At 40.2% G+C, this 12439-nt stretch overlaps 1 protein-coding gene across 1 annotated transcript in view; it reads right to left on the reverse strand.

Annotated features, from left to right (window-relative positions):
* LOC112125929 (dystrophin-like) overlaps positions 1-12439 on the reverse strand; it is a 1989526-nt gene that overhangs the window by 265913 nt on the left and 1711174 nt on the right. Inside the window, exons 58-59 of the mRNA XM_026648920.1 lie at positions 6338-6458; positions 5198-5466 (exon numbers count right to left, since the gene is read on the reverse strand). Coding sequence (XP_026504705.1) covers positions 5198-5466; positions 6338-6458 — 390 coding nt within the window. The remainder of the gene's footprint in view (positions 1-5197; positions 5467-6337; positions 6459-12439) is intronic.

Here is a 12439-nt window from a genome sequence, read left to right on the forward strand (position 1 = left end):
AGCAGTCACAAGGCAGCACTGGCATGACAATGGAGTATGTGTGAAAAGCCAGAGAGCAAGCTGAGTAGTTCATTAATGTTCAAAGACAGCAGTATGCTGTATTTTCTGATGATGTTCAGCACATGGAGGTGTTTTTATGTCTGAACCATGAACACTCTCTCTTGTTCTCAAGACATGAGATGAATAGCAGTGGCTGCATTAGCCTTAGCATGAGGAAGGAGGCTTTTCTCTTGCTTTGCAGGAAGCTAGCCCCCAAACCTCACTGTGAGACTGAGAGCTCTCATTTCCACGAAAATGATTTTCATGGAAATCAACATGGGGAAGCCGGCTTCCCCAGAGAGTTATTGCTCAGTTGGGTACCAGCTGACATTTGGAAATCCCACAGTGGGTGCTGTTCTGGTGGAGGTTTGAAAAGGAATGTACGTGATCAAGGTGGACACCTTGCCAGATATCACTTGGGATTCTTAGTCAGAAATGCACAGACTAAGAGGTTCTTTCCCATACAATGAATCACTGGCAGGGAATACTGAAGTCCTTGTGAATAGAGCTGTGCAAGTAACGGATTTTTTAGTTTGTTCGCAGTTATGAAAAATAAGAAAGAAATCGGTTTGGGTCAAACAGAAATCAACATTTTTTGGAATTAGCGGCGAATCAAAAAAAATTGGAAAAATTTCATTTGGGGTTGAACAAAAAGTTGAGTTTGTTTGGGTAAGGACATTAAGGGCAAGCTTCCCGGAGGAGGAGAAGATGCTGATGCCACCTCTTCTAACATTTAGCACAATGGTTGGGGCACTTAGCAGGAGCATGGGAGACCCAGGTTCAGTTCCCTGCTTGGGAGTAGGGACATAAACCCAGGTCTCCCCCACACCAGATGAGTGCCCTAACCACCTGGTTATGGGGTATTCTGCATGGGTTTCTCCCAGTCTCTCCTGTTGAAGCTGTTCCACTTTGTATAAATAATTAAATAGTCATTGCAGAAGGTACTGGAACTTGGGTGTATCCCCCTCCCAGGTGAATGCCCTAAGTGCCAGGCTATAAACCATTCCCAGCCATTCTCTCTCTGGCCCAATGACTATTCAAGTTTTTTATACAAAGCAGAACAGCTTCAACTGGAGAGACAAAGAGACCCACCCCGGAATTTGGGAACCCCGTTGCTGCCAATCCATCCATTACGTCCTGCACTTTCCCAAGAATCACAGTCCTGTGTAGCAGGCGACAATTGATGGCCCTGCACACTTGCATGACAACAGCCACCACTGTCACTTTTCCAACTCCAAAATGATTCCCCAAGGACTGGTAGCAATTGGCATTCCACGTTTCCACAGCGTATTCGCCACTCGGTTCTCCACCATCGGCACTGCTCTCATTTTGGTGTCCCTGAGATGAAGGGCTGGTGTGAGCTGGGCGCACAGATCAAGGAACATGGGTGCATCCAGAAGTACTGCAGCCCACTTCTCATTATCCAAACTTGTGTTACAATACAATCTCACCAGTCAGTGCTTGTTTCAGTGCCTCACTATTTGCAGTTACTCTGTGACCACCACCACCAACCTTGATTTGGTTCTTCCTATGTCCCACAGCAAAGTGTGCTCCATGAAATCATCATGTTCCCCATGGCTGCTCTTGCATCTCTGCAAGTATTGGATGATTGTTGCAAGCACAGGGTGCACACTCATGACGATAGCACAGAGCTGTGCAGGCTCCACGCTTCTGTCAGAGATGGCGGACCGCAACAAGTCATGCGGGGGTTCATTGGATTTTCAAAATAGGCATGAAAATGATGGGTTAGAGATGGCATTATGGGGTGGAGAAAGTTTCATGATGGGAGCTTGTCCCCACAGTCCCAGTCACCCGTGTGACTTGTTTCTGCCCAGCTATGCATTGCCAAAATTTCCCAAAACACGATGTGCTGGACAGTGGTGAGTTGCACAGTGGGATACCTACCCATGGTGCACAGTACTGTGCATCCAAACAAGCACTCCTGGTGAGTATGCACAATGCTGATGCAAGGAGCCACATATGCATGTGCACAAGCGATATAATAACTACAGTGGCTTTTATACTGATGTAAATCGCATCAGCAAAAGTTTATAGTGCAGACATGTCCTTCATGCCTCACATGGGTCAATGCAGCCACAGGGATGCCACAGGAAATGGGGTAGGGCTTTGCAATGCTGCAGTTCACACCCAGGTTAGGCTGACCAGGGCACTAATCACCCAGATTAATTTGGCAATAAGGACTGGATGAAATTTTTACCCATGGCATAATCTAAGGTAGAATTCTGGCATTTGTTCAACACCACCTTGAATTTTCATACACAGATCTGTGAATGTGTTCCTTTGTATATTTTTGATTTTTCTGATTTAGATAGTTTCCTTATATTTATTGAGTCATTTGAACTTCAGATATTGCACTATTAACCATTTTCTCATCAAAGTGACAGTATTTTTTCCTTTTGGATACTTAATGGATTTACTACTGTGCTTGAAAGGTATTTACATAACTGTGTAGTATTTTATGAGAGAAAAAACGTGTTCTGTCCCATGAAGAGTCTTCTATTGTTGATACATTCTTTCTTCCCTCGGCATATAAAAATCAGTCTGAATCTCTTAACCTCTCTCCAATTCTTCTGATAGCTGATTAAATAGATACCAGAGATTAACTGCCCTGGTTTGGGTTTGGTTTTGCATACAGAGTAGAAGTCTGAGTTTGGCAAAGCCTAAGCCATTCCAATTTGTCATATATCCAAATTTCCTCAGATTGAAAAGAACAAAGCTGCTGTACTTAGCCCAATAGAAATATAGTCTTAAAAAAGCCTTTTGTTTCTAATCTTCCTGCAATACTCTGTACTTCCCTGATAAAATGGATCCTGTACATAAATAAAACAAAAAACAAAAACCCAACAAACTGAGGCCTTGATCCTGCAATCTATTATGCATGTGTACACTTCAAGTCAATGGGGCTATTCAGCTTAAAGTTAAGAATATGTGTAAGGCTTTGTCTACACTGGAAACTGAATGATGAAACTTTTGTCGTTCAGGGGTGTGAAACCCCCATCCCCCTGAATGACAAAAGTTTTGCTGACGAAAAGCACCAGTGTGAACAGTGCTTTGTCAGCAGGTGTGCTCTTTGTCAGGAGGTGTGCTCTCCTGCTGGCAAAGCTACCACCGTTTGTTTGGGGTGGAAGTTTTTTGTTGGCGGGAGAGCTCTCGCCCACCGACAAACAGCAGCGACACTGTGCGCCTTTTAGCAGCACAGTCGTCACTAAAAGGTGTGTAGGGTAAACAAAGCCTTAACGTTTGCAGGATCAGGACTGAAGGCTTCTTTGACCTAGCTCTAATGTTCATACTTTGTGTATGTTTAAATTGAAATGCAAACTTAAAGAATCCCTAAAGCTAGTACATCTTATATTTAGAAGAACTGCTTTTCTTGACTTATTTCTTCTTAAAACATATACTTAAAAAAAACATATATTTAACTCAATATGTTAAACCAGACGTTGGTCCAATAAAAGATATTAACTCACCCACTTTGCCTCTCTAATATCCTGGGACTAATACAGCTATAGCAAAACAGCAAACAATCATGCATTCCGTAATTTATGAAGATGGCTTTTAAACTGCAGACACTACTGGAGCTTTCTTACCGGTTATTTATGTTACAGACATGACTACATTGCCCAGCAAATGCTCACATCTATCTACTTTCACTATTTATGTAGAAATTCTATTTCCTTAGAGCAATAACAACACTCTAGGCAGTGCATTCTGAGGCAATTACTGCACTTCTCAGGTAGTTAACATTACTCAGCCTTTGGCCTAGTGCCTTGTACCACCACCCAAATAGTATTATTATCTCTTAGAAATGCACTGCCTGGAGTGCTATATATCTTACCTATGCTACAACTCTCACACAGGGTTTGAAATATTATCATTTACAAAGGATTTGAAATCCCATATGTGTGCACACACAGTTTTTCCATTTGCAGTTTAGCCAATGTTATAATAGAATAAAAGAAGTCATAATTAGGGCTAATATATAGATTTCAAGTAGATCTTGTAAGGAATTTTTTGACAAAACTTTTTTTTGTTAGCAAATATCAACTCATACTTCTTAGTTTTGACTGAACTTTCATTGGGAAGGTTCCACAGGTCAAGGATGGAATGTCTGGTCAACCCCAGAGAGAGAGCCACCAAAGTGGATAGAACACTCACCTGAGATGTGGATGACTCAGGTTCAAGCCCCTGCTCTGCCTAATTTGGTGAAAGGACTTGAATCTAGAATTCCCACCTCCCAAGTGAGTATCCTATCAAGTCAGTCTCTGCTGCTGGAGCTGTTTCACTTTGTATAAGTGGTTAAAAATTCATTAAGACACAAAATAGGTGTCAGACCTTTTATTTGTCATCTATGATCTTAACAACAGAATCTTGCAGACTCTTCAAATTTCTTATATACTTAACCCTTATGGAAATCTTTTGCACTGGCTACAATTAATTTGTTCTGATTAATTGGCATTTTTTTCCTGTTATTTTTCATAATAAAGTTTTCTCTTCAACAGTTTGACAAATAATGTTCTACTGGAGAGCATTCTGCAAGTTGACCATTATTCCCAAGTATTTCATTTGCAACAAAACAAAACAAAACCAAAAACCTAACTCACCAGATATACTCATTAGGGAGGGCAGGTGAGGGAATACCCTCCCTGTGATGACATCATGGAGGGGGGAAGGAAAAAAATATTTTTTAAAATCAGTTTAATCTAATGTGGAGCTACAAACACAATTATACAATCTTAATTGTATGGTTACATGACTACAATGCAGGGTAGAATTAAGTTTGTTTGGGTGCCCTAATTGTGCAATTCCATACCTTAACATGTCTGGATTTATTTTAAATTTAATCTTAATACTAATTTCCCTGGGTTAATAGTATCTATGCTGGGGATAATTAGACATCCCTATATTTTTGCCATAAATTACTGATGTATACTTTTAATTGGAACTCCATGTTAACATTGATTTTACTGGGGAATTAGATCATTCTTTAAATGCTGCAATTCTTTAAAATCGGCCAACACTTCATTTTAAAAGTTGTTTCTTGATTGAGGAGGGCAATCATGCAGGGAGAATAACCATCAAAACAAGATCAATTATATTTTCCTCCCACAAATGTTGAAGAGTAGAAGCCCACTGATACCTTGACTTTTTCTAGGTAATCCTGCAGAGAGTCAATTAGCAGATCCCCCACTGGCTGCCAGGAACCCTTGGTCACTTCAGCCTGGCGCAACTTCAGGTCCAGTTCATCCATTGCCTCCTGGAGCTCCTGCAGTCTTTCAAGAGCCTCGTCTATCTTCTTTTGCCAGTCAGCAGAATGCAGGTTCAGTTTATCCCATTCAGTTTTGACCTCATCTGCCTGTCTTCGGAGGAGTTTGGTTACATTCTGGGCCCTTTCTTCAGGAGACAGCTCTAAATGTGAAGTTCAACAGGCCGTTAGAGCACACTCTATCTTATAAGGAAAATGACAACTATCAGGGCAAGACTGAAATGTTCAAAAGCACAGCAAGAAAACTATTTATAACCAGAGACATCTATCAAATATACTTTATTAATGTACAATCATTTGGGGTCCCTCAACAAATCCTAGTCCTATTATATATCAAGGTGTAATAATTTTCTAAGGATTCAGTTAGGGCTCATATTCCACAAAGAACTTAGGTGCATGCTTACATTTCAAATGCACTTGAGCATGTCTTTAAGTCCATTCACATTCAGCAAAGCACTTGTGAAAATACTTAAATTTAAGCATGTGCTTAAGTCTCCCTGAAAGTTAAGAACATGTTTAAGAGCTTTGCTGAACTGGGACCACAAGAATCAAGCAAAGATCTTGAGTTGTACCTGGCACACACACAGCTTCTATTTAAGCAATCTGCTATTTTCTAGAGCATTTTATACTAAATTTTGATCCAAATAAATTTCAGGATGATCAGCTGTAATTTTTTTTTTGGTTAGCTTTTCAAATTGGCATGGATTTCCCATCTGTAAGAGGTTAACTACTGGAATTTATGAACCACAAATTGGTCTATAAGTTATGCATCCATACAAGAGGTTTTGAGCTCTTCACAGTGTTTCTTTTAAATATGCACATTTATTTTATAGTGTGCAGAAGGACTGCTAAGTCCTGGTTTCAGCTATCCTTTTTTTAGTTCAGGTTATGAAATACTGAAATGCAGCTTGGCGTATATAAGAGCTGCCCTGACAGTGACAGTAAGAATTTATGGTCTTTCAATCATCACTGATCCTTCTATCAATATGTTATTACAGTTCTACATTCAATTACCTCTAGGCTCCTGGTAGAGCTTCTCCAGTCCCTCCAGAGGCTGCTCTGCCAGGAACACTCGTACTGTTTCAAGTGCACTCATGATAACAGGTTCTTTAGTTTTCAACTCCCTCTTGAAGGCCTGCAAAGTGAAACAAACACAATGTAAATTGGGAATGTAAAGCCATATTAAATACTAGTCCTCGGTGCTGTCAACTTTAGTATAAAATTTCCAACATCAACTTCAACCTGGATTACTACAAATAGGTGTCAAGAAGATGAGATGGAAGATCATTGTAAGCATTTGATTAACCAGAAACCACATTTGTTTTCTGAGGGGCCAATGAGCATTTAGTGTATTGCAAAATGGAAGGATGATCTGATTAAGCTGTTCACTGTGTGAAGGGATCCCTTCTGTGACTAATGTCAGAGTCAAACTTTGAAACCTAGCTGGAAGGGACAAGGCTTCAGCAGGCTTTGCAATGAACAGCACTGGCACAGCTAATGCTGCCTGAGAGGCAAAAGATTTCCAGACTGTAATGGGAAATCCAAGGTGCCTCACAGCTACCACTGTTGCTACTGCTGCTGTGTCAGAAAAAAAGAAGTGCACTGATATTGCTACACTAACGCTTTATAATAAGTAGCAAATGGCTATTAGTTCTGAGGTACATTCAGTGTCATCACGTTAACCACCATGTGCTCCTTTGCTACTGAGGTAGACGTAATAGATGCACAGCATGCTGAGCAAGCTCTTCTTATTTTCAGACTCTCTTCCAGAAATGTCAAATGCATGCAGAGGAGAAAATCACCTTCCATTTTTAATTGAAGTCCAGAGGCCAATCTAGGAATACATGCTAGCATCAACCCACGGCAGATTTCCCAGTACTATCCCTGGAAGATTTATACAGAGATCAAGGGCAGAATATGGTCCTTGATGTAGTAACAAACTTTTAGCTAATTTTATCATTATTTGTTAAAAGTCTTAGTTTTGCATTCAGCATCACTCAGTGGGAAAATGTGGTCATCTTCTCGACCACTGTTATTTTGTATTTTTTTTCCTCTTCCTTTCTTTGCTTTTCTCTCCTTTTCCTATCTTCTCTCTGCATTTTCTTCCCTCCAACAACTTCTACTTCCACCACTCTTGTTTATCCCATCTTTTAATGTGATCAGCCATAAAGTAGTTAAGGTTGACATTAAAAAGTGCCATCATTAGGCTGCAGAGCTAACACCCAATCCAATGAGTGAGACGTAGTGGAGCACACATTTCTCCATAGCAGACTCAGGAACATTCCACTGGTTTACATTTGGAAGATTTTCTTCACAACCATGAAAGCTAGAAACTTTGTGTTTGTTTCTTTTAAAGAACATTTTGATTACACAGAATCTGAATCTAACACGCAGGCCATGAAAATACATCTAGTGGGCTAGATCTGGAATATGGGCTGAGTGTTTGTCACTGAATTACCGGTACTTTCCCTTTACTGAGTGTGTATTGTACTCTACCTCTGAGTGTTCAGTGGTGGTTTATTTAAAAGTTTTAACTGTCTTGGTTATAAACGAGAGATTAATTTATAGAGTTCTTATGTGGTATTTTGCTGTTGTAAAACACATGGAAAGTACTAGTGTAATTATTGCAAGGAGGAGAGCTATATGTCATGAGTGGCAAAAGCAAACATTACTTATGAAGGTTTTGCTTTTAGGTTAATAGGAAATACTTTTTACAAAGAATTATATGAGCTACTTGAACAATAAATTCAGTCAGAACCAGTTTTGATAATGTGTTTAACTAAAATGATTAGAGGAATTAGTAAACAAAAAGCCCAGAAATTGAAGGTTAAAGTCATCAGCTGATTATACTGTGAACTACATTTGAAATTAAATGTCATAGAGCCCCCAAATGAACTCCTCCCATGACTATTAACGAGAGTGTCAGCTGCAGTTCATGATGAAAAAGTTGGCATGTTAACAATTCTGGGACATTTTTGTCAAATAAGTTAAGCACATGTACACAGTAGCTACTGTTTAAAGCTAAATAACTAACTACATTATTGTGTTTTTTTAAAGACTTGAGAACTCCCAATGAATTGGATGAGAACTTATTGTAAGAGACTCTTGATCTTGAGATCAGTAAAATCATTTGAAGAATGTTGAGTCCCTTCTTGAAGTGCATGGCATATAGTCACTAAAGTTGAACTACGCAATGGACATCAACGAACTTAGGCTGTTCTCTGAATATACCACCATCCAAGTTGAGTCATTTAGAGGAATTTCTTGCTGATGCATCTCTATGATTTATGCTTACTCTAATGTTGACTATTTTAAGAATCTGACATTTTGATTTGTATGAGTGAGAAACAATGCTATGTTGCCTTTGTTTCATAAGTCTTTGTATCTGCTAACTGTAATGGCCAAATCAGCATGATGTGCAAGAGGAGGGAAGGACAAGTGAGGAAAAACTATTACGTTTATCTCTCACGTGGATCCCATTCCTGCTCATCCTATAGAAGGGTAAACCCCAATCCAGCCCTCTAGAGTGCAGGGTCTGTGTGCTGGGATATATCCTGTTTTCAGAAGCTTCCACTGAGAAAGGGAATCTGCAGACTTCCCCAATAGGGTCACAATTAACCCCTAGATTTAGCCTATCGTTATTATCCACTACCCAAGGAATGCAATGTGCTTTATAGACATGCCAGAAGATAGATCCTTTCCCTGAAAAGCTTACATTTTAAAAACAATCCAAACAAGCAACATATGGACAAAGGACTGTTCCCTGCTTGTGCCCAAAGAAAGCAGGAAGGAGGCAGAGCTGCTCTGATGAAGAAAGCAATACAACTACAATTTCCATGTCTTAATGGCTGTGTAGGAGTGCATGTTTTCACCTGCACTGCTGGGAAGGGGGAGTAGGTACCTTTCTTCAGATAGCTTCCGCTGTTGGCAGAACACTGTGGGCTAAACCTGTGCCTAGCTGAGTGGATGTGTAAAGGGTGGGGAGGGCACAAAACACTCTCCCTTACCTTTGTCCCTGATGCAAGGGACACTAGAAGTAGTGGCACTAGATTCCCTGAAGAGGACACAGCTATATTCCCTTCCCTTCTCCAGGACACCAGAGTTAGGACAGGTGGGAAGGAAGGTATACTCCATCCTGTACTAGGGGATACCTGGGTATCTGCCTCATGCAGAATGGCTTCTGGAGCTGCTAGTGATATATAGCCTTACAGCACTGGCAATGGCTTAAACCTTCAATCCCGCCATGGTATATTTTATATATAGCTCTAAACAAAGATCTGTGTTGACACCCAGAAAAAGAAGTGTGCCTGTGTCTTCTTTATCGCCTCTTCTTTATAGTGTTCTATTCTGCATGTTATGTCAAGCTGCTGATGCTATGAAGTAAGTCTGCATAGGCCAAGTGTTTGAATAATTCCCAACATGACGTGGCACCCATCCCTGTCCTCTCTCCCTCCTGCTGAATTCATTTTGGTCTGCAAACATCAAGTAGGCTAAATGATACATTGCAGCAATTAGAACAAAAAAGTTTTAGGCTGAGGCAAAGTCAGATGCACCATAGCACTTCATTAAAATGGATGTGCTCACTCCACAGTGCCACATTTGATTGGAAATTCTCACTGTATGAAGACACTCTTGGCTTTTCTGTGCTAAGATTCTTTTTAGTGCGGCATATTCATCTGAATGTAGCTGTTAGCTCAAAATGGTAGAGCTCAAAAATGGAAACAAGCTGACATTTTCTCTCTTTTTTGGGGTGGGGGGTGGGGGGAATTTATCAACCTATAGCCCTGACAAATGCATGCCAAGAGTAAGCAGCCTAGCATTGATAACAGAATTAACCTAAATGAATGTCTAATTTACAACCAATGATTTCAGGCTAATTTTATTGAATTCTTGAATTTCTTCCACACTTTGTGGTGACTGCAGAGGAAATCGAACATGCATAATATATGACCTGACAAAAGAACAAGTAAGCTGCTTTATTTAAGCCTTTCTATTTGTAATCAGCACCAGAGGTGTAATGGCAGTCTGTCCACCATTTTAATAATGCATATATTGATTAGTTCATCTCAGACCTCCACTAGCCCCTTGTGGGGAGCTTCTAGGGTTTCCTTAGATCTCTTCAGTTAGGAAAGTATAGATATTTTAAACTGAGAGATGAAAATACAATGAAAAGGACAGTGCAATATCAGTAAAATGAAATATTACTCCCTTATCCTGTAGAAAGACAAGTCTCCCAATATTCCATTTCAGTGGGATTTGGAGTAGGAATTAAATGGATTCAGGATGACTATGGCTTTCCAGGATAAATACTTTTTTTTTTAGAAAAAATTGCCCTCTTTAAGCTCTACCTAGATTAATAAAAAAGCAGGTTATAGTCATGTCTACACTACCACTGAATGTATTCAGGCAACAACTGTGCTTCAACACTGTCACTGCTATCCTGGTTTCCCTGGGATGCCCCCTCAATGTATTAATTAACTTGCTATTAATTGGTTTCAGAGTAGCAGCCGTGTTAGTCTGTATCCGCAAAAAGAACAGGAGTACTTGTGGCACCTTAGAGACTAACAAATTTATTAGAGCATAAGCTTTCGTGGGCTACAACCCACTTCTTCGGATGCATATTGAGTGAAACATATATGGAGGAGATATATATACACACATACAGAGAGCATGAACAGGTGGGAGTTGTCTTACCAACTCTGAGAGGCCAATTAAGTAAGAGAAAAAAAACTTTTGAAGTGATAATCAAGGTAGCCAAGTACAGACAGTTTGATAAGAAGCAAGTGTGAGAATACTTGCAAGGGGAGATAGATTCAATGTTTGTAATGGCTCAGCCATTCCCAATCCCTATTTAGCCCTGAGTTGATTGTGTCTAGTTTGCATATCAATTCCAGCTCAGCAGTCTCTCCTTGGAGTCTGTTTTTGAAGTTTTTCTGTTTTAAGATAGCCACCCGCAGGTCTGTCAAAGAATGGCCAGACAGGTTAAAGTGTTCTCCCACTGGTTTTTGAGTATTATGATTCCTGATGTCAGATTTGTGTCCATTAATTCTTTTGCATAGAGACTGTCCGGTTTGGCCAATGTACATGGCAGAGGGGCATTGCTGGCACATGATGGCATATATCACATTGGTAGATGTGCAGGTGAACGAGCCCCTGATGGTATGGCTGATGTGATTAGGCCCTATGATGATGTCACTTGAATAGATATGTGGACAGAGTTGGCATCGGGCTTTGTTACAAGGATAGGTTCCTGGGTCAGTGTTTTTGTTCAGTGATGTGTGGTTGCTGGTGAGTATTTGCTTTAGGTTGGGGGGTTGTCTGTAAGCGAGGACAGGTCTGTCTCCCAAGATCTGTGAGAGTAAAGGATCATCTTTCAGGATAGGTTGTAAATTGGCCAAACCGGACAGTCTCTACGCAAAAGAATTAATGGACACAAATCTGACATCAGGAATCATAATACTCAAAAACCAGTGGGAGAACACTTTAACCTGTCTGGCCATTCTTTGACAGACCTGCGGGTGGCTATCTTAAAACAGAAAAACTTCAAAAACAGACTCCAACGAGAGACTGCTGAGCTGGAATTGATATGCAAACTAGACACAATCAACTCAGGGCTAAATAGGGATTGGGAATGGCTGAGCCATTACAAACATTGAATCTATCTCCCCTTGCAAGTATTCTCACACTTGCTTCTTATCAAACTGTCTGTACTTGGCTACCTTGATTATCACTTCAAAAGTTTTTTTTCTCTTACTTAATTGGCCTCTCAGAGTTGGTAAGACAACTCCCACCTGTTCATGCTCTCTGTATGTGTGTATATATATCTCCTCCATATATGTTTCACTCAATATGCATCCGAAGAAGTGGGTTGTAGCCCACGAAAGCTTATGCTCTAATAAATTTGTTAGTCTCTAAGGTGCCACAAGTACTCCTGTTCTTTTTGCTATTAATTGTTATTAAGTCTTAATAAACATCACTGCATAAACTTCTTAGGCAATAATGATCTGGCTAGTAAAATGCTCAGGAAACGGGGAGGGGAAAGTAGCTTGTCAGGACATACCAGGAACAACACATGCATGCACATACTTATTGCTAGCATGATTTCACCATAATGTA

This window comes from Terrapene carolina, unplaced genomic scaffold (genome assembly GCF_002925995.2).
Source record: "Terrapene carolina triunguis isolate 2854851 unplaced genomic scaffold, T_m_triunguis-2.0 Scaffold22, whole genome shotgun sequence".
NCBI classification, from domain to species: domain Eukaryota; kingdom Metazoa; phylum Chordata; order Testudines; family Emydidae; genus Terrapene; species Terrapene triunguis.